General features: G+C 33.5%; 1 protein-coding gene across 2 annotated transcripts in view; it reads left to right on the forward strand.

The window, feature by feature from the left end:
* Smc2 (structural maintenance of chromosomes 2) overlaps positions 1-21,027 on the forward strand; it is a 52,479-nt gene extending 31,452 nt beyond the window's left edge. For both annotated transcript variants that reach the window (XM_046446415.2, XM_046446411.2), the window contains exons 20-25: positions 2,568-2,762; positions 4,998-5,198; positions 7,017-7,133; positions 15,649-15,809; positions 17,919-18,066; positions 19,157-21,027. In XM_046446415.2, the coding sequence (XP_046302371.1) occupies positions 2,568-2,762; positions 4,998-5,198; positions 7,017-7,133; positions 15,649-15,809; positions 17,919-18,066; positions 19,157-19,315 (981 nt within the window). In that variant the 3' untranslated portion in view covers positions 19,316-21,027. The remainder of the gene's footprint in view (positions 1-2,567; positions 2,763-4,997; positions 5,199-7,016; positions 7,134-15,648; positions 15,810-17,918; positions 18,067-19,156) is intronic.
* Positions 21,028-22,161: the final 1,134 nt, after the last annotated feature.

Genomic DNA, 22,161 nt, shown 5'->3' on the forward strand with positions numbered 1-22,161 from the left:
TTACCTGGAAGTCAGTATTACAACAGTCTGTATTAGAGACTGCCCTTCATGAATAATGAATATGCTCTATCACTTTTTGTAGAATATTTAATTCTGTTGATTTCTGTTTGTACTTTCCTTTTTGTAATACCACTTTCATTATCAAGGTTTCTTTCATCAGCTATAGATATTATTTTTTATAAGTAGTATATCTCATTTGAGTTTCATGTGAACTAAATGTACATGGCAGTCAACAGGGGACTTTGGTTCATTTACACACACTTTCCCTTTTGTCAGATGCTTCTATATTTTTTACGTTTTTCCCCTTGAGATGATTGTTTTGGAAAATGCATTTTCCTCTTGGTTTTAGTCTTGGCTACATTCAATGTCTTTTTTGTTTTTAACACATTTATAGCATAAATAGAACAATAGAATAACAATTTTAACTACACTTTTTGATTATAAAATCACAATTCATCTCACTTTGTTTTGTTAGTGATTAGTGTTTTTCCATTTCTATTCAGTTTTATTTTTTGCTTTCAAAGTAAACTTTTTGATTTTTTTTTATCTCATTCTGTCCCTCTGTATTTTCTGCTAACATTTCATCAGCATCATGTTGTAGAATTTTTAAAAAGGATGTATTAGTTTTCAAAGAGAAATGTGAAAATAATCCCCTCCTTTCTTAATCTAAAAACCAAAATCAAAATGTGAACATAATTCCATTAAAAGGGTATTTGTTTCTTTTTAACAGAAAACTATAAAATGTTCTCACTTAGTTTTTAAAGGTTGTTCATTCAGGTTCTGCATTATAAATTATTTCCTTTTGCTGATAGGAGTAAATAATCACACTTGTGGGAAGCTAAAAAAACAAAAACTACCTACCTACTAACTAATCATATTGAGATAAACAAGACTGAAACTTCATTTCTGTTCAGTCTTAAGTGATAGATTTCCTTCGTATTTTTCTACCATTGTAAAAAAGATTGGAAGTCAAATCTGCAGTATATTCTTTATACTCCAGATAGAAGATAATCTTTGTAAACATGTTTTTGTCAAGTGTAGTTTTAGTTAATAACCCTTTGTCTTTATTTCTTTTAGTTAGCAGAGTTTTATTCACTTCCTTTTTTTGTTCTTGAAATGTTTTTAAAAAGCTAAAATATCTTTTTTTTATTTACTTTTTTTTAGTTATAGATAAACACAATATCTTTATTTTTATGTGGTGCTGAGGATCGAACCCAGTGCCTCATGCATGGTAGGCAAGTGCTCTACCTCTGAACCACAACCCCAGCCGGCTAAAATATCTTTTGAGGTTTTAAGATGAATGCCAGAATTTGCCTTCCTGTGAAAGACCTCTAATGGTACAATTTAGGCAGGAAATTAAATCATACTGGGACCATTTAAGAGCCTGACATGGAGCATTTTTTGTTGCTCAAAATTATCTGGTTTTCTGATAAGTATGCCTAAAAAATACCTGAACTTTTACTGGTGTTTGTAAACTACTTTAAGGAGGTCTGTTCTTCCTTAGAGTTTTTTGGCAGTTCGTTCTATTTACTTGTTTTTGCCCTTTGTTTTTCCTCCAACCTAAATATAAATTGAACTAGGAGTTTTCTGCTGTTGGTGTTGTGTTTTGTTTTCTTGTTGTTTCAAATACACATTTGTGTGAGTTTGGAATTATATCTTTACCCAAAAGGATATTTAAGATCTAGGAGGAAGCAAAGGTGTTTGTGAATATTGGTATAGTAAATCCCAAGGACAGTTAGCATTTCAGAAGTTAAGCAGCCCCAACTTTGGGAAGCATGATAGTAGTGAAAGTCAGGTCAAGAATTTTTTTCCCTGGGTGTGGGTGGCCCACGCCTATAATCCCATTGACTTGGGATGCTGAAGCAGCAGGATCCTGAGTTCAAAGTCAGCCTCAGCAACTCAGTGAGACCCTTTGTCTCTAAATAAAATACAAAAAAGGGCTGGGGATGTGGCTCAGTGGTTAAATGCTCCTGAGTTCAATAAATGGTATCAAAAAAAAAAAAAAGTTTTTCTTTGTGCCATAGGTCTCTTCCTTCCAAAACAGCTTTGCTTTCTCTTCTATTTCTCTGTTTTGACCCCTGCGTTAGAATCAAATGCTGTGACTTTCTGTTACCTTTGGTAAGATCCAGATGCTTTATATTACAGAATAGAGAAAGAGCAAGACCCAGCCTCCCTCTCTTTTCTCTGATCTTTGCCCTTCCTGTCATCTGGGAGTCTGTTACATTATCTTCTTGTTAACTACCCAGAATATTACTTTTTTGAGAGACCTCACAGGTCAGCTTCCAGTAGTCCCTCCTTCCACCCAATTAATTCCATCTACACTATATTCATCAAAAACTATTATTTTCTGTATGAACATTGTTCCCCAGCCTGTTTTACTTCCAGTGGTGATCATCCCTTTGTCCTGTGTGTCAATTCATTGTCATCTTAATGGGGATATAAAATGTAGAATATTAGATGACCATCTGATTGTAATCACATTGACTTCTTGCTAGAAGTCTGTCAGACAAGCTTTTAGTAAAATAAAAACATTTACATTATTCTTTAATTTTTTTTCTTTCTTTTAGGAGTCAGTAAATAAAGCTCAAGAAGAGTTGACCAAGCAAAAAGAGGTGATAACAGCTCAAGACCATGTAATTAAAGCTAAATATGCAGAGGTGGCAAAACATAAGGAGCAAAACAATGATTCTCACCTTAAAATTAAGGAATTAGACCATAATATCAGCAAACATAAAAGGGAAGCAGAAGATGCTGCGGCAAAGGCATGTTTGTGTTTATTTTTATCATTAATAATCAAGTTTTTGTTTCTGGGTCATTGAAAAAATTCTAGTATACTGCTCAGTGAAAAACTTTATATAAAAGGCAGAACAATAGCCTAACATAATTTGAGCACACACTATTTTAACTGCTTCTCAACAGTACTTACTTTCAACAAATGTCACAAATGTTTTATTTTTAAATTTAGTTTCAGATATTTGTTCCCATCAATAAGATGTATTTATTTAATGTTTAATGGTTTCCCATGTGAATAACTGCTTTTATCCCTAAATATTGATAGAACTAACTATTAATGTACTGGAATGATAAATATTTCATTAACTTTATTTCAAATTCAACTTATATACATATTTATTTCACTGAATTTTTATATGTATATATATGTATGTATGTATATATACACACACACACGGACACATATATAGGCATTGTAAAAAGACTTAATTGCCTTTTACATGGTCTTATAAAAGGATCAGTTTTTTTTCAGTTTTATTAAAAAATCTGATGTTTTACAAAAACAGTTATTTTGAGATTATTCCACAGTTTTTTGGTCACTTTTAAAACTTTCTTTCTGTGTTACAGTACCTTAAAGAAGAAAACAAAATTTTGCAGAAATTTGTTGTTTAGTTGAAAGGCTACATCCATATGGTCTTAACTATTCATTCATTATATTTTCCTATGAGTGTATAACACCCTGCTGCTTTTTTCACACGTGGGATCTTTTTAAGCATCCTGAAAGTACAAAAACTTTAACTTCAAAAGAATCATCAAGAACATACAAAATAGTCTTTCCACCCTCTGAAAGAATTATAGATGCCCATATAAGTTCACTTCTTGGCTTAAAAAAAAATCATAATCTTCCACTTCATTACTGATGATTTCTTTTTAACATAATAGTGGTAGTGGAATCACTGAGATATTACCAATACCAATATTACTACTAATCGTTTTTGATAATTGAAAATGTTAGTATTTGTGATTGCTGGAGTTTTTTTGTTTGTTTTGGTTGTTGTTTTGTTTCTGTTTTGCTATTTAGGGGATAAAAGGAGGTATTTGCCAGTGGAGCTGCTAAAATCTTTGAAACATATTTTCTTTGAAAAACATTTAGGCATGCCTGTTAATAACAGCTACTATACTGGGCACTGAAGATATAAGAATGAGTAACACATATGGAATACTTTCACAGGACTTAAAAGTCAGCACAGATGATAGACTTTTGTAAATGATAATTTTGCTTTGGGGCCTAAGGATAAGCCTATACCCATGAAATTAGTGATGGTTGACAAGTTGATAAGGATTAGATTCTACCATTTAGCATGAATCTTAATTCTTATAGAAGAAAGCCTTTAATAACTATAATTTGAATTTTTTTTCATTGTATTATATGAAGAGGTATTAATACTGTGAAGTATTATACTGAAGCTAGCGGGAATAATAGAGAGTCAACATTAGGGCAATTTTTTTCCCTCAGACTTTAATCTTGGTAGAATTATTACATAGGCTTCCATGATTTTACTAAACCTGTGACTTAAGCATTTTGCAGGAATTTTAGCTCATCACAAGTTGTTTTTTGAAGCAATAGATTCAGTTTGGTAAAATCTGTAAGAGTCTCTCTAAAGGAGCCTGATCTAACTTACCTTTTAAATGGAGATATTTTGTGTAGGTACTTTAAGGATCTTAATCCAAAAATCTTAATTGCTTCAAAATCCAAAATCTGACATTATTCCACATCTTATGTAATGTGTCATAGTCAAAACAAAGGCACATTAAAAATAACATAAAATTAACCTTCAGATTATATGAGGTATGTATGGAACATAAATGAATTTTTTTTTTTTAAAGACTGGGGTTCCTTCCCCAAAATATCTCATTATGTATATATAAAAATATTCCAAATTATTTTTTAAAACACTTCTGATCTTAAGCATTTTGGATAAGTGATACTCAGTCTGTACCTTATAAAAATTTCTGTGAGTTGACTCCTTCTAATGCTAAAGTAATAGGAAGATCTTTTTCTATAAGATCTGTTGTTTCTTGACCCTGTGCTCTAGGTAAAGATATTCATTCTTATTTCTGTCAATGGTGAACCTCAATTTTTCAGATGATTATTGTATTTTTTTCTCCCGAATATTTGATTTTAAGTTAGTAAATATTTATGAAACTGGTTTATAAATGTTTTTTAAACAATCATAGATCTTTCTGTTTTCATATGTGGCTAGGTATCCAAAATGTTGAAAGATTATGACTGGATTAATGCAGAGAAACACCTCTTTGGCCAACCTAATAGTGCCTATGATTTCAAAACTAATAACCCCAAAGAAGCTGGTCAGAGACTTCAGAAGTTGCAAGAAATGAAGGAGAAACTAGGAAGAAATGTCAATATGAGAGCTATGAATGTACTGACAGAAGCTGAAGAGCGAGTAAGTCAATTTCCTATGGATATCTGAGCATATTAGAATGAAGTAGCATTGATGGGCTCTGTATGACCTCTATGAAATTATTTCATCCAACTTTTGCTTAATGCCCTAGGTACTTTGTTTTTTATTTCCCTTTTTCCCCCTTTTCTTCATTTCTGATGACTTTATTTTTTTACCAGTTGTTTTTCTGTTCTGCTGTACCTTGCATGATATTTCCATTGTTTTTTGCTCTTTGCTGTAAACATGTAAGTAAAAAACACTTATAGATCCCATTAATTCCTTAGTTCTGGCATAACCACTATTTTACTACTCTCTAAATTGAGCAGCATCTTCTAGGTCATAATGCTCTTGATTACTTAATAGTTATCCATTTCTCCTACCCTGATAAAACTCTAGAAAGGGAATTTTAATGTCTCCTAGTAATGAACTTGGAAAGTCTTGCCACGAGAAAAACCCTGTGGGAACCACAGTCCCCACTCTTTGGGACACCGTAGGAAGAGGCAATCTTAGAAATTTTGTGTTAATGTCTCATACTTTCCTTAATTCTACAAAATTCTGTTTAAATTTTATATTAAAGTAAATTGAGAGATCTGCAGAAGTGATAGTGTGTATGAGCTTGGTTACTCCTAAGAAATTTTGTTATAAGTCTTTAAAAAATATATTAGTGACATTTCTGTATACAAGCAATCTGTTATTTTACATACCAAACAGGATAATAGTGCAGGTGCTGTGATCTTCTCTATAAAATGCTGGTTTTCATTTTTCTACATTATAGCTTTAAAAGTGTGGCATATTTGTGGAAGGAAATATTTTATCTAAATATGAGCTGCACACTATTGTAGAATTTACATACTTTTTGAAAACAATGATACCTAGTCCTTTTTTTTTTGTAAGAATTCATCAGGTCTTTTCTCCTTATCAGAGATGAAGACTCTCTTGTTGATCAGCAGATGGCTTTTTTTTTTTTTTTCTTGTGGTTTCTTGGTCTGTTCATGTAAGAAATTACATGGACATATGCAAAAAAAAAAAAAAGATATAAAAATACAAAGAGGAGGTTGGCCAGTAAGGACTGGGACAGTGAGAAAGAACAAGACTGGCTGGAGTTACTAACAGAGAATATGGAGTTTTCTTGAAATGTGCAGCTTAGAGGAAAAATGGGTTAGGAAGCATTTTAGAATGTTTTAAGGCTGTTCAGGATGTAACTATTCCACTGCAGCCTCCCTCAAGGGAAGAGATGATGTTTGAATTAAAAGTCCAGGCACCCATAATGTAGATACAGGAAAGAGCATTCTAGCAAAAAAACAAAAACAATGAAGAGAATAAGTTTATCATGTTCAAGAAGCTGAAAAAAAAAGATAAACAAGGCTAGACTCTGGGGAAGAGTCTGATGCTTTGAAGTCAGAGATAAATAATAGCCAAATTCTATTATTGTGAAGAATTAAAATTTTACTTATGTTATTTCTAAGACTTTTCCTTTTTATTCAGAACATTTACTTGAGTTTACATATGACACATTTTCCTTTTTGCTTTGATTGCTAGGAAGATAATATAATACTAATGGTTAAAATATTTTGAGAAATATTCCTAAAAATTCTCACTTCTAATAATTGAATTTTACTATAAACATTTGGGTGATATATTTACTTTACTCATAATTTGTTTTGCATTATAATTCTTAGTACATTGTACCTTTTGGTAAATAGGATTGTATGTATTATATTTAAAATAATGAAACCTCTTATTCCTGAGTGAATTTCAGAATATGGAGGAAACTTTGTATTTACCAAATATGCTTAAAAATTATGCTTTTTAATCTCACAGTATAATGACTTGATGAAGAAGAAGAGAATTGTAGAAAATGACAAATCCAAAATCCTTGCAACTATAGAAGACCTTGACCAAAAGAAAAACCAAGCTCTAAATATTGCTTGGCAAAAGGTATTTGAGCCCTAAAATGCTTTCTTTCATTCTGTATGAGTCAAGGGTCAACATTGGGTATATATTCTAAGAGGAATTTGATATGACTAATTATGTTTAAATGAGGCCTATGCTTACGCCTTAATTTAAACTTAATAGACTTTAAATGCATTTTATCTTTTTGAACTTGACTGTTTTTGTCACTCCATCAAGTCGTGTACTATGGTTCTTAAGCACTATTAAATCCTGATTTTCTAGCTTTCTCTATTTCTTACTAGTATCCTCATTTACCAGGACAGCATTACTTTTGAAGGAGATTCTATTCATTTTCTTTACTACTTAGGTGTCTGTAGGCTTTTAACACATGGAGGAAACCTTGGATGCTATTCAATTTCTGTTGTACTCCACTCAGCTTCTGCTTGAAACTAGAAATAGTCAATATCTATTTCACATGGTCGAAGCTCTGCTTATTGAAACCAGAAACCCTTTTCCAATGATGTTTCCAATTCTACCATCTTCAGCTTCTCTTGTTCAGACTAACAAAAGTCAAATATTAGTTCTTAAACGTTTCCACAGCAGTTTTTTTAAAAATATATTTTCAGTTGACATAATTACAATATGTAGTGATCAGACCCCAGGTAATTGACATATCCATTACCTCTGACATTTAATATTTCTTTTTGTTGGAACATTCAAAATCCTATATACTAGCAATTTTAAAATAATTGCTGTCAGTCATAGTTATCCTGCTGTACATAGAACATTAGAATTAATTCCATCCTGCTGTACTCCTTATACCTATTAACAATCTTCTCTTCATCCCTCCTTACCCATATCCTTCTAGGTTTCTAGTAACCACTATTCTAGTCTTTCCTTCTCTGAGATCAGATTTAGCTTTCATATAAAAGCCAGAACTGTATTTGTCTTTCTGGGCCTATTTCACTTAACATATGTCCTCCTATTCCTTAGATGACAGAATTTTATTCCTTTTTAATGGCTGAATTAATATTCCATTTATTCATCAATACATACCTTGGTTGATTTCTACCTAAAAGTTTATCAATTTGGTTTATTGATTTTTGTTTTTTTGGTTTTTTTTTTTTTAGTTTCTTTTTTATTTTTAGAAGCTGCCATCTTTGTTATTTTTTTCCTATACTAATTTGGGGTTTTGTTTGTTCTTGCATTTCTGGTTCCTTACAGCACATTGTTATGTTGTTGGAATTTGTATTTGTTTGGTTTTGATGTAGGTACTTCCTGTGTAAATTTCTTCATTGACCCATTAGTCATTCATGAAATGCTTTCATTTGTATTTGTACTATTTCTAAAGTTTCCCCAGTCATTGATTTCTAGTTTTATTGTATATGGTTAGAGAAGATAACAAATCCAAAAATCACAGCATGCTAAGACTTGTTTTGTGACCTAACATATGGTCTGTCCTGGAGAATGTTCTTTATAATGATGAAAAGAATATGTTTTCTGCAGTTATTGGATGAAATTTCTATAACTCTCTGTTAGGTTCAATCAGTCTATGGTATGATTTAACTCTGATGTTTCTTTGTTGATTTTTTTTTTTGGTCTGGATGATTGGTACATTGATGAAAGTACAGTGTGGAAGTCCCCATCTATTATTAGTCTCTGTTTTAGATCCAGTCAATAAGTGTTGCCTTATATAATTGGGTGCTCCAGTGTGGAGTGCTTGTATATTTACAATTGTTATTTCCTCATGTGAAATTGATTCCCTTGTCATTATATAGTAACCTTGTCTCTCTTTACAGTTTTTGATTTGAAGTCTATGTTTTCTGTTAGAAGTATACCTATTCCCACTTACTTTTTGTTTTGATTTGTATGGTATATCCTTTTCCTTCCCTCTATTTTCAATCTGTGTATCTTTACTGGTGAAGTAAGTTTCTTCAAGGCATCATATTATTGGGTCTAGTTTTGTTTTTGTTTTTTAATCCATCAGCCAGTCAGTATTTTAATTGGGAAAATTCATTTAAAAATTCAAGGTATTATTGATAAATGACATTATACTCCTGTTAATATTTTTATGTTCATTTGTATATCCTCTGTTAATTTATTGTTCATCTTTGTGGTTCGGTGGTTTTCTGTTTGGTAAGATTTTTGTTTTTGTTTTTTTAATCACATTATCTACTCTGTTAAGTTTTAAAATTTTGTGTTTTCATGATTGTACTTCCCATTCTTTCACTTCCAGTGTCGAACTCTAAAGCATTTCTTGTAGGTCTGATTTGGTGATGAATTTCCTCTGTTTTGTCTCGAAAAGTATTATATCTATTATAACCTTCATTTCTGTTGAGTAGCTTTGTTGGGTATAATGTCCTTGGTTGACAAATTTTTCTTTCAGGACTTTGAATAAATCATCTCATTCTCTTCAGGTGTATAAGGTTTTTTTTTTTTCAACAGAGAAATCTGCTCTTCATTCAATGACTTGATTTTTTCCTCTTACTGGTTTTAGAGTTCTCTCTTTATCTTATGCTTTTAAGAGGACCTATTCTGGTGAAATCTATTATTAGTCTTTTGAGCTTACTGGTTTTGGATGTCCCTGTCTTGGAATGTTTCAGCAGCTATTCTGTTAAGCAGGTTTTCAGTGTCTTTTCCTTTCTTTTTTCCTATGGGAACACCTATACAGTGAATGGTTGCTCACTTAATGGTGTCCCATAAATCTCATAAAGTTTCTTCTTTTTTGTCTTACTAGTCTTTAAGCTCAGAAATTTTTTCTTCTGCTTGGTCTAGCCTGCTTTTTATACTCTACACTATATGTTGTGTTTATTGAGTTCTCCGAGGTTTATTTTATGCTTCTTTTATGATCTTTTTACTGAAATTTTCTATTTGTTTAATGAATTATCTTCCTAATTTTGTTGTATTGTCTGTATTCTGTAGTATCTCATTAAATTTTCTTAAAAATCATTTTGAAGCCTTTTTCAGCTAGTTCTTGGATTTCCTTTTCTTTTGGATCCATTGCTGGACAGTTATTATGTTCCTTTGAGGCCATCATGTTAGCTTATGCTTTTATATGCTTTCTGTGTCTGTACATTGATATTTGTGCATCTGGTGGATCAATTAATTGCCTATACCAGTTTATTGGGCGGATTTCACAGTGTCAGACTTTATCCTAGCAATGTTTCTAGGAAGTCAGTAGGATAGGGTGTATTGAATTTGGTTTCACATGACTGTCTTGGTCTGTTGTTTGTGTACTTTCTTCAGTTGAAGTCAGTGTAAGTGTTGTCTGTCGGTGTCCAGTAACCTAAGCTACAGGGGTTGTGGGATTGCATTCACAACTGGGATGCAACCCATCTAGGTAAGATAGATTTTTCTGGTGACTGGGCACAGTGTGTCCTGCCGTAGGTATAAGCATCAGTTTCTGCAGGATGTTTAGGGTTGCTCTGGTGGGCAGTTTTAGTCAAGGCACAGCTGGTACAGCAGCAGAGATGTGGCACCTGTCATTTTCTGAGGATCAATGAGGTGGGCATAGGTTGGTGAAGTACAGTATGCCCAACAGCAAATAGGACACTTTTCAGTAGCTCATACTGGTGGGTCCAGATGGGGGACCCTTCAGTGTCCATTGGCTGCATGGCTGACTTTATAGGGAATCTGGGTGGCATCCTGTGCATCTTTTTCCTGGGACTGAAGGATGTTGGGTAATCTGACTGGTTTGCAGGTTTGGTAAGGGCAGCTGCCTGTTTCAAAAGTGGCCTCTTTCTACTATCAACTTCTACTGTGTAGGATGTTACTTAGATGAACAGTTACTCTTTAGATGTTGTTCCTTAGTTAAGGCTGTATTCAGAAGTGCTGCTTGTCACCAAGAGACTTCCTAATTATATTTACATTTCAATTTTGTGTACGTATAGTTGAATTTGGAGATCTCCCTGGAGAACATGACTGTCAAATTCTGAAGATTTATTTTTGCTGGAGGGGAATATGGGTTTGTATGTATGTATACCCTCAAATATGCTTTAAGTTATTAAGTCACGTCTTTGAAGACAGGTGGCCAAATTCCCAAATCATTGATTAGGTGTGTATGCACAAAATTTTCCTGTTACAAACTAGAATTCTGTCCCTAAATTCCTGTATATAGTATCTTTTTTATATTTTTTTTTGAAGGGTATATCTTTTTTTTTATTATTATTAGGAGTTCATAATCTGCTTGAATCAAATGTATGAAATATGATATGTCAAGAGCTGTGTAATGTTTTGAACAACTATTTTTACCCCGTATACATATTGCAGATTCACATCGGTTACACATCCACTTTTTTACATACTGCCATACTAGTGTCTGTTGTATTCTGCTGCCCTTCCTATCCTCTACTATCCCCCTCCCCTCCCATCTTCTCTCTCTACCCCATCTACTGTAATTCATTTCTCTCTCTTGTTTGTTTTTTCCCCTCTCCTCACTTCCTCTTATATGTAATTTTGTATAACAATGAGGGTCTCCTTCCTTTACCATGCAATTTCCCTTCTCTCCTCTCGTCCCTATTTAATGGTGATCATCTTCTCATGCTCTTCCTCCCTATTCTGTCCTTAGTTGCTCTCCTTATAACAAAGATGACATTTGGCATTTGTTTTTTAGGGATTGGCTAGCTTCACTTAGCATAATCTGCTCTAGTGCCATCCATTTCCCTGCAAATTCCATGATTTTATCATTTTTTAGTGCAGAGCAATACTCCATTGTGTATAAATGCCACATTTTTTTTATCCATTCATCTATTGAAGGGCATCTAGGTTGGTTCCACAGTCTAGCTATTGTGAATTGTGCTGCTATAAACATCGTTGTAGCAGTATCCCTATAGTACGCCCTTTTAAGGTCTTTAGAGAATAGTCCAAGAAGGGGAATAGCTGGGTCAAATGGTGGTTCCATTCCCAGCTTTCCAAGAAATCTCCATACTGCTTTCCAAATTGGCCGCACCAATTTGCAGTCCCACCAGCAATGTACAAGTGTTCCCTTCTCCCCACATCCTCGCCAGCACTTGTTGTTTGACGTCATAATGGCTGCCAATTTTACTGGAGTGAGATGGTATCTTAGGGTGGTTTTGATTTGCATTTATCTGACTGCTAGAGATGGTGAGCATTTTTTCATGTACTTGTTGATTGATTGTATGTCCTCCTCTGAGAAGTGTCTGTTCAGGTCCTTGGCCCATTTGTTGATTGGGTTATTTGTTATCTTATTGTTTAATTTTTTGAGTTCTTTGTATACTCTGGATATTAGGGCTCTATCTGAAGTGTGAGGAGTAAAAATTTGTTCCCAGGATGTAGGCTCCCTATTTACCTCTCTTACTGTTTTTCTTGCTGAGAAAAAACTTTTTAGTTTAAGTAAGTCCCATTTGTTGATTCTTGTTATTAACTCTTGTGCTGTGGGTGTCCTATTATGGAATTTGGATCCCAACCCCACAATATGTAGATCGGAGCCAACTTTTTCTTCTATCAGGCGCAGAGTCTCTGATTTGATGTCAAGCTCTTTGATCCATTTTGAGTTAACTTTTGTGCATGGCGAGAGAAAGGGATGCAGTTTCATTTTGTTGCATATGGATTTCCAGTTTTCCCAGCACCATTTGTTGAAGATGCTATCCTTTCTTCATTGCATGCTTTTAGCCCCTTTATCAAATATAAGATAGTTGTAATTTTGTGGATTGGTCTCTGTGTCCTCTATTCTGTACCATTGGTCCACCTGCCTGTTTTGGTACCAGTACCATGCTGTTTTTGTTACTATTGCTCTTTAGTATAGTTTGAAATCTGGTATCGCTATACCGCCTGATTCACACTTCCTGCTTAGAGTTGCCTTTGCTATTCTGGGTCTTTTATTTTTCCATATGAATTTCATGATTGCTTTCTCTATTTCTACAAGAAATGCCGTTGGGATTTTGATTGGCATTGCATTAAACCTATAGAGAACTTTTGGTAATATCACCATTTTGATGATGTTAGTTCTGCCTATCCATGAACAGGGTATATTTTCCATCCTCTAAGATCTTCTTCTATTTCTCTCTTTAGGGTTCTGTAGTTTTCATTGTATAAATCTTTTACCTCTTTTGTTAGGTTGATTCCCAAGTATTTTATTTTTTTTGAGGATATTGTGAATGGGGTGTTTTTCCTCATTTCCATTTCAGAAGTTTTGTCGCCGATATACAAAAATGCCTTTGATTTATGCATGTTGATTTTATATCCTGCCGCTTTGCTGAATTCATTTATTAGTTCTAGTAGTTTCTTTGTAGACCCTTTTGGGTCTTCTAGGTATAGAATCAGGCCTCCCTCAAATAGTGATAATTTAAGTTCTTCTTTTCCTATTTTCATGCCTTTAATTTCTTTTGTCTGTCTAATTGCTCTGGCCAGTGTTTCGAGAACTATATTGAATAGAAGTGGTGATAGAGGGCATCCCTGTCTTGTTCCAGATTTTAGAGGGCATGCCTTCAATTTTTCTCCATTCAGAATGATGCTAGCCTGAGGCTTAGCGTAGACAGCTTTTACAATGTTGAGGTAAGTTCCTGTTATCCCTAGTTTTTCTAATGTTTTGAACATAAAGGGATGCTGTACTTTGTCGAATGCTTTTTCTGCGTCTATCGAGATGATCATATGGTTCTTATCTTTAAGTCTATTGATATGGTGAATAACATTTATTGATTTCCGTATATTGAACCATCCTTGCATCTCAGGGATGAATCCTACACGATCATGGTGCACAATTTTTTTGATGTGTTTTTGTATCCGATTCGCCAGAATTTTATTGAGGATTTTTGCATCTAGGTTCATTAGAGATATTGGTCTGTAGTTTTCTTTCTTTGAGGTGTCTTTGTCTGGTTTCAGAATCAGGGTGATGTTGGCCTCATAGAATGAATTTGGAAGAACTCCCTCTTTTTCTATTTCCTGAAATAACTTGAAAAGTATTGGTATTAATTCTTCTTTAAAGGTTTTGTAAATCTCCGCTGTATACCCATCCGGTCCTGGGCTTTTCTTGTTTGGTAGTCTTTTGATTGCTTCTTCTATTTTATCCATTGATATTGGTCTGTTCAAATTGTGTGTATCCTTGTGACTCAGTCTGGGCAAATCCTATGACTTAAGAAATTTATCGATGTCTTCACTATCTTCTATTTTATTGAAATATAGGTTTTCAAAATAATTTCTAATTGTCTTGTGTATTTCTGTAGCATCTGTTGTGATATTGCCTTTTTCATCCTGTATGTTAGTAATTTGAGTTCTCTCTCTTCTTCTCTTCGTTAGCATGGCTAAGGGTCTGTCGATCTTATTTATTTTTTCGAAGAACCAACTTTTAGTTTTGTCAATTTGGGGGGAAAAATATACCACGCACACGGTCCTCGTAAGCAAGCAAGCAGGGGTGGCCATCCTCATCGAATAAAATCGACTTCAAGACTAAGTTAAACAAAAGGGATAAGGAAGGACATTATATACTGTTAAAAGGAACCATTCACCAATAAGACATAACAATTATCAATATTTATGCACCAAATAAGGGTGCTGCGACGTTCATAAAACAAACTCTCCTCAAGTTCAAGAATCAAATAGACCACAACACAATAATTATGGGTGACTTCAACACACCTCTCTCCCCATTGGACTGATCCTCCAAGCAAAAGTTGAATAAAGAAACTATAGAACTCAATATCACAATCAATAACCTAGACTTAACTGACAGATATAGAATATATCATCAAGTGGATATACTTTTTTCTCTGTAGCACATGGATCCTTCTCAAAAATAGACCATATATTATGCCATAGGGCAGCCCTCAGTAAATATAAAGGGGTGGAGATAATACCATGCATTTTATCTGATCATAATGGAATGAAACTGGAAATCAATGTATATAGTATCTTACTGTAGCAAGATAGGGGAATACCAAGTAGCTTTCTCATCTTTTTTTTCTTTTGGAATACAGTGCCATTCCTGGCCCATCACACCCATCCTTTTTGATTATTAGATGAGGGATATAGAAAAGAATCCTTTAACATCTTCAACTAATCTGGTCCTTCAGTTTTATTTCTTCTTTTCTCCAAGACCTCATCTTGCTTTACATAGGTATTTAGTTGGTGACCCTTGACCCATCTTACCCTGTTAATCAACAGGAGGAAAAAATTTACAAGGGAATATTTTTTTGTTGTGTGTTTGCTTCTCCAACTTTTGTATTTTTCCCCCATGTGAAATAATTGTGTTTTTCTTGAGGATTCTTTTAATATGTTCTATAAAAGCATGAAAACTTTGGAATAGAAGTAGAAATGTAGCCTCTAATTTCCTCCCTGAAAGTTAGGGTATGTCTTAGTAAATTGTTTTAGTTCAGGTCCAGATATTTCTGTCGTTATGGGCTAGCCAGTCTCTGCCATAGTGCTAACAACCATAGACAGTTTCTAAATGAATGGACATGGGCAGATGTCACATGAGATAGTTAGCCAACCTCTAAATTAAAATAACATATAACAAAATGGACCTGATGAATATCATGTACATATACAAGTAATTAATCCTTCTTAGAAAGCATTCTGATGTTTTAATATGACTTTTTTAATCCAGGTAAACAAAGACTTTGGGTCTATTTTTTCTACTCTTTTGCCTGGTGCAAATGCTATGCTTGCACCACCAGAGGGACAAACTGTTTTGGATGGTCTCGAGTTCAAGGTTGCTTTAGGAAATACTTGGAAAGAAAACCTAACTGAGCTTAGTGGTGGTCAGAGGTGAGTAACCCTTTACAATATTATAATAGCCCATTCTCTTTATTTTATTGTAATCCTTTATTTCATTACCTTCTAATTGTATTTGAATTTTGATTTGCTTAACTACCTTTATATAGAGAACTTAAGAAGCTTAACATGAGATTATTAATTTGGTTGGACTGATTGATTAAATTAGTAGGCAGTAAAGGAGAAGAAAGAATAGGCAACTAGAAAACTAAATAACGTATGAAAAACAACTTTTCAAACATGGGAAAAATGAATAAATAGTTAAGGACTATGAAACATGAAAGAGGAAGCTGCAGTACTGAGCCTTGTGCTTACCCTGACTTTCTCCTTGGTGGCAGTTTCTAGGTATCAGAAGCAAGGAGGGGAACCCAGTAGAGCTCAGTATTCTTACTAAATTGAGGAGATATCAATTAGAATTTTGGGAAGTCCAAGAGAATACACCTTAGCATTAAGTCTAGACTGTCCCTGAAACGAAGGCCACTATAGACAGACCCTAAGAAACTTGACAACGACCTTGAAAGGATCAATCGGATCTGCATGTTATTTAATTGTTTGTCAGAACAAAGTCCAGTTCTCATTTATAGGAAGACGATAAAATTAACTCACTATTCAACCTCAAGGTTTCCTTGAAAATCAAGGAAATGTGATGCTAACCTAGAGAAAAATCATCAGTAGAAACAGACCCAGGAATGACAGAAAGTATGTAACTATGAGACAAGTTAGATTATTATTTTTTTCTTATGTTCTTGAGAAACAGAAAGAAGCTATTAAAAGGAATCAAGTTAAATATCTGTGTATACAAACATACCTGAAATGAAAAATTCACTGCATGGGATTAACAGCAGATTAGACACTGTAAAAGAAAGATAAGCAAACCTGAAGGCATAACAATAGAATTTATTCAACCTAACTAAGAAATTTTAAAAAACTGAAAGAAAGGGCTAGGATATGACTCAGTAATAGAGTGTTTGCCTGGCATAGCCAAGGCCCTAGATTTGATCCTTTGCACTGTAAAAAGATAAACAAATCAAAAGGGAAAAAACAATATCCTGTGGAGAGATGCCTGATGTACATATAACTGAAATTCTAAAAAAAATGAAGACGTGTGTGTGTGTGTGATATATATATATATTTGAAGAAATTAAGGCCCCAAGGCTTCCATATGTGATAAATTCTGAAAGCCACACATCTGTGAACACAGAGCCATACACACAGTGGCACAGCAAAGCATATATAAAGTTGCTGAAAACTGATGATTAGGAGAAAAATTTATAAGCAGCCAGTGGAGAAGACATATTATTTGTGAATAATAAAGATAAGGATACAATGATTTTAGATTTCTAAAACTATGCAAAACAGAAATTTAGAACATCTATGAAGTGCTGAAAGAAAATGCCAACCTATATAATTATAATAAAAGAAAAATTCTTCACACTGAAGACAATTTAAATACTTTTTCAGACAAAAGCTGAAATAATTTGGTACAACAAACTATGCTAATGCTTATCAGAAATTCTCGGGCAAAAGGAAAGTGATATTAGATGGAGCCTTCTGTCTACATAAAGTAATGAAGATATTGGGGAAAAGATGAAATGTGGAATTGAAGGAAGTTTCTCTGAACTTAACAGTGACTCAGAAGATCAGCATACTGATAGAAATTTAGTTTGTTTTATCTGACTTTCTGCCTGCAAACAGTCAAATAATTAAAACCTCCTGTATGGGAGGATTAGAGGAACTCTAGACAGGGGAAAGGAGAGGGAGGGGAAGGAAGGGGGAAAGGGAGTAAAAAAGACGGTGGAATGAGATGGACATCATTACCCTAAGTACATGTATGAAGACATGTATGGTGTGAATATACTTTGTACACAACCATGCTCTGTATGTGTAATATGAATTGTAATGTATTCTGCTGTCATATGTAACGAATTTGAGTGAAAAAAAATTTAAAAAGAAATAAAAAATGTTGCATTTGAATGTTAAAGATTTTTTTTGTATGACTTTTCAGATAAATCTATATTACTATTACTAGATTGCAGATTTCTTTCTTTTTTGCTAAAAAGTGGTCAAATGTTTATGTCTTTTCTTCTACCAATCTTCTCTTAGGTCTTTAGTGGCTTTATCATTAATATTGTCTATGCTCCTCTTCAAACCCGCTCCAATTTATATCTTGGATGAGGTAGATGCAGCCTTGGACCTTTCTCATACCCAGAATATTGGACAGATGCTCCGTACTCATTTCACGCATTCTCAGGTAACAACCAGGAAAAAAAAAAAAATGTCTCGATAATAGTTTGAGTATTTGGTTTTCTAAATTCTTTAGTAAGTATCCAATGTTAGTGAGATGTTTAAGTTTGAAGGGTACTGAAAGTATTATATGTCTGTTTAAATAAGCTTGAGTTCAATGGTCATGGAAGGAAAAAAGTTTTGGGGTCTCTATAAAGAAAGAACCAGACATTAAAATTGTTGATTGTAGCATAAAGGAATTTAGAATTGATTCTTGATGTAATTATTATCTGTTTCTAGCTGACATAGAATACACAATCTGAACAGAACTCTTAGTATACCCTTAACAGAAAAATCAGAAAATTGTGTGGTGTTCAGTGGGGTAACTTTGTTTTTTTTTTTTTCTGCCTGAAATCTGAAGAAAAGTCCCTTGAAGCTAAGAATAGTTTATTTTTTTATTTTTTATTTTTTTAAAGAGAGAGAGAATTTTAATATTTATTTTTTTAGTTTTCAGCACACACAACATCTTTGTTTGTATATGGTGCTGAGGATCGAACCCGGGCCGCACGCATGCCAGGCAAGTGCGCTGCCGCTTGAGCCACATCCCCAGCCCCGAATAGTTTATTTTTATTATACTATTGCTATAGGAACTGTGTCTTCCAAATACAGTTGCATAAATTATGCATTGTACAACTCTGGGGGCTTCATTTATCATTGTTTGTCATACATTATTTATGGTGGCATTTTTGGGACATAAAACTGGTGTCTTTTCTTAATTATATACAGTTTACATTTGGGTTAGAGATGGGGCTGTGGAAACTTGTAGCCTTGTTATTATTAAAATGTATATAATAAAATTTTACTAAGGCAGATCTAGGAGCAGAACAAAAGCAGCAACAAGCTGTCAACCATCAGGAAGTAGTAAAATTGAGCAGCGAAGTACTCAGGGTAACATTGAGACTTCTAAAATCAAATGTGGAAACTAGTCTAATATCGAAATTTTTTTCTTGGCATGTAAGGGCATGCATTTTCTTGGAGTCAAGTATTGGGATGAACTCTTTCAGGAATATTACAATAATTTTTTAATGCTGTTTTTTTTTTTTTCTTTTTCCCTTAAGTTCATTGTAGTGTCCCTAAAAGAAGGTATGTTCAACAATGCAAATGTTCTTTTCAAAACCAAGTTTGTGGATGGTGTTTCTACAGTAGCCAGATTTACTCAAAGTCAAAATGGAAGGATTCCCAAGGAAACAAAATCCAAAGCAAAAGGACCCAAATGAGCATATGATGGAAGTTTAAAATGCAAACCTGCACCTTGACCTGTTTTTCAAACATAATCTTTTAAGAACTTGGGATATAATTTGTTTATATAATGTTATTTTGTTACTTAACTCATATTTTTTCTTCCTTTTTATTATCACTTATAAATGAGCAGATTTCTCTTTTTCACAATTAACATAACTCTGGTCCAATTAGTGTGGTTGTGATTTTATATCTATCAACAAATGCTTGTTCTTAGTGCAAGTTTTTTTAATATGTTTGTATTAGGGAGCCTGAGAATACCTAGTTGGTAGTAAATTCTATATGTAAAAGCAAAAATATAAAGAAAAAGATGAAGTTAAATTACAGGATAAATATAGCTGACAGTCAGCTTTTAATTAGTTTAATTACTAAAGCAGTATTAGTGTATTTTCTATTGCTGATAAAAATCATTTAGGTAAGGAAAAATTGTAAAGCAAGTAGCTGAACAACAAAAGGAACACAAAGCTATTATGCATGCACCAAGCTATTTGAGGATAGTCTCTTATGGACACAAGGCCAGATCCGGGGATAGGAGACAGATCTTGAAAGATTTCCCATTTTAATGATGTTGAAATATCATGTTTTTGTATGTACAATAATTGGTTTCTGCAATCATAAGTAGGTTTTTTATTTTTTTTTTTAAGCTTTATGAGTATTTAAATGGAGTTTGGAAAGAGGTGTGTTGTATGGTGCTTTCTGTGGGTTTATGTGCAGTCTCCCAATGTATTTTCAAAGATTATTGGCACTCTTTAATATTCTAATCAAGGACCTGTTGGTGAATGAGAGTTTAAGATCCAGTGGACTAAATCAAATTGATCTTTCTCTTGAGTCTGATAACTATGAATAAATAGATCTATCTCTCCTACTCTCTCTCAAGTGCTTGATGATTATCATAATTCTTGGTGCCTTTTGCTTTCCATTTCAAAGAGGTGAGGGTAAATTCCTTTAGAATTGGAAAAAGAAAGTTATTACACACTATAAGACTACTATCTATATTTTTTTATTATGTCTTTGTACAATGCCAAAACAGTGTCTCTACTATGAATCCTAATGTTTTGATGTGATCTAATTTTATTGTGGATGAATTATTTGGGGCCATATCCTTTCCTGATACTTGAGCCTTAATTCTTTAGTTATTATCATCCTTTCCCTGATAATAGGCTCATATTTCCTGACCCCGGATTTAACATTGCTCATTCTTCATTCTCTATACATATCTCAGATGTTTTAATAATATCCAAATAATTGATATTTGGGGACAGATTGGAAAGGATTTGATCTGGAGAGAGTTCTGTCTACTGTGGAAGGGAAAGGAGATGAAGCTATAAATACTGAGTTACAGAAGGTCCAGTATCACAGGTAACAGACCTAGAGTTTGTTTCCTTTCACAAAAGTATTCTAATCTGTTGACCAAAATAGCAGTATCCATTCTCACTATCACCAAAAAGTATACCAGCAAAATTAGTCAGTATTATTTATTTTAATATTTCTGATTAAACAATTATAAAATGGTACCTGATTGCTATTTTAGCTAGCATTTTAACAATAACATGGGGTTGAATATTTTGCCATTATGTACTGATTTTCCTTTCCTGTGGTACAATTTTCTGCTTGTGTACTTTTCCTGGTTTTTGTCTTGTATATATTCTCACTATGAAGATTCTCAAATATATTAAATTTTTGTGAGTAATGTTGTTGTTCTTTAATTAGAGGGAAGACATTAAGAGAAATGGGGACATTTATTTTGTACAACTACAATTGATCAAACACTTTTCATTTGTATATATTTTCATATTCATAATAACAGTGAGATAAAAACTGTTCTCAGTATTATATAATTGAGAAAAGTTGAACTTGCTCATGGTGATAACAATAAGAGGCAGAGCCAAAGTGTGGATGTGGCAGTTAGTTCCCAAAACCTGTGGATATGCTATTTGAGTATCCCTTATCTGAAATGCTTTGTACCAGAAGTGTTTCTGATTTTGGAGTATTTCATAAACTACTGGTTGAGCATCCTTAGTCCCCAAATCCAAAATGCTACAAAATCTGAATTTTTTTTAATAATATACTTAGTTGTCAATTCATCTTTATTTATATGTGGTGCTGAGAATCGATCCCATTCCCGCACACATGCCAAGCAAACACTCTACCACTGAGCCACAACCCCAGCTCAAAATCTGAAATTTTTTTGAGAATCATTTAGTTCTCAAAAGGTTTTAGATTTTTAAGTTTAGGATGCTTGACTTTGTTGACATCTTGAACATTTACATTTATTGTTCAGACCTAGATATCCCTGTGTGAGCAATATGTAAAAAAATGTAAATATTTTCAAGAACTTGAAACATTTAAAGAAAGCAATTCTTATTGCTGCCATTTTTAGTATATTTCAGGGAAGCTAACAGCAAATGCAAAGCAAGACTTTAAAATTCCTCTTCCAATATGATGGAGTGATCTATTAAGCCAACACATCAACAGATAATAAGAGATTATGGACAAAATAACCAAAAAACAACTATGTGGTACTTAAGCAAAAGTTAGAAGATTATAAATGGGAGAGAAAATTTGGAGGCACAAGCTAAATTTAATGTTTTAGCACCTTTGACCTAATTGATCCTGGCTGGATTGCCATGATGCAGCTGTGGGACATTTAAATGATAATAGAAAATGTACTGTCTTTCCTAACTACTGAACTAAAGGACAAGCACAGATGATGATGGTAAATGAACTTGGCCTAAGCGATTGACTCCTAAACTATGGGGTTTTGCCCCATAGTAGTGTTGGTCAGAGATTAAAATGATTAAATCTTTTAAATATGCTAAATATT

This window comes from Marmota monax, unplaced genomic scaffold (assembly GCF_021218885.2).
Source record: "Marmota monax isolate L192 unplaced genomic scaffold, Marmota_monax_Labrador192_F-V1.1 WCK01_AAM20220418_F8-fsc00300, whole genome shotgun sequence".
NCBI lineage: Eukaryota > Metazoa > Chordata > Mammalia > Rodentia > Sciuridae > Marmota > Marmota monax.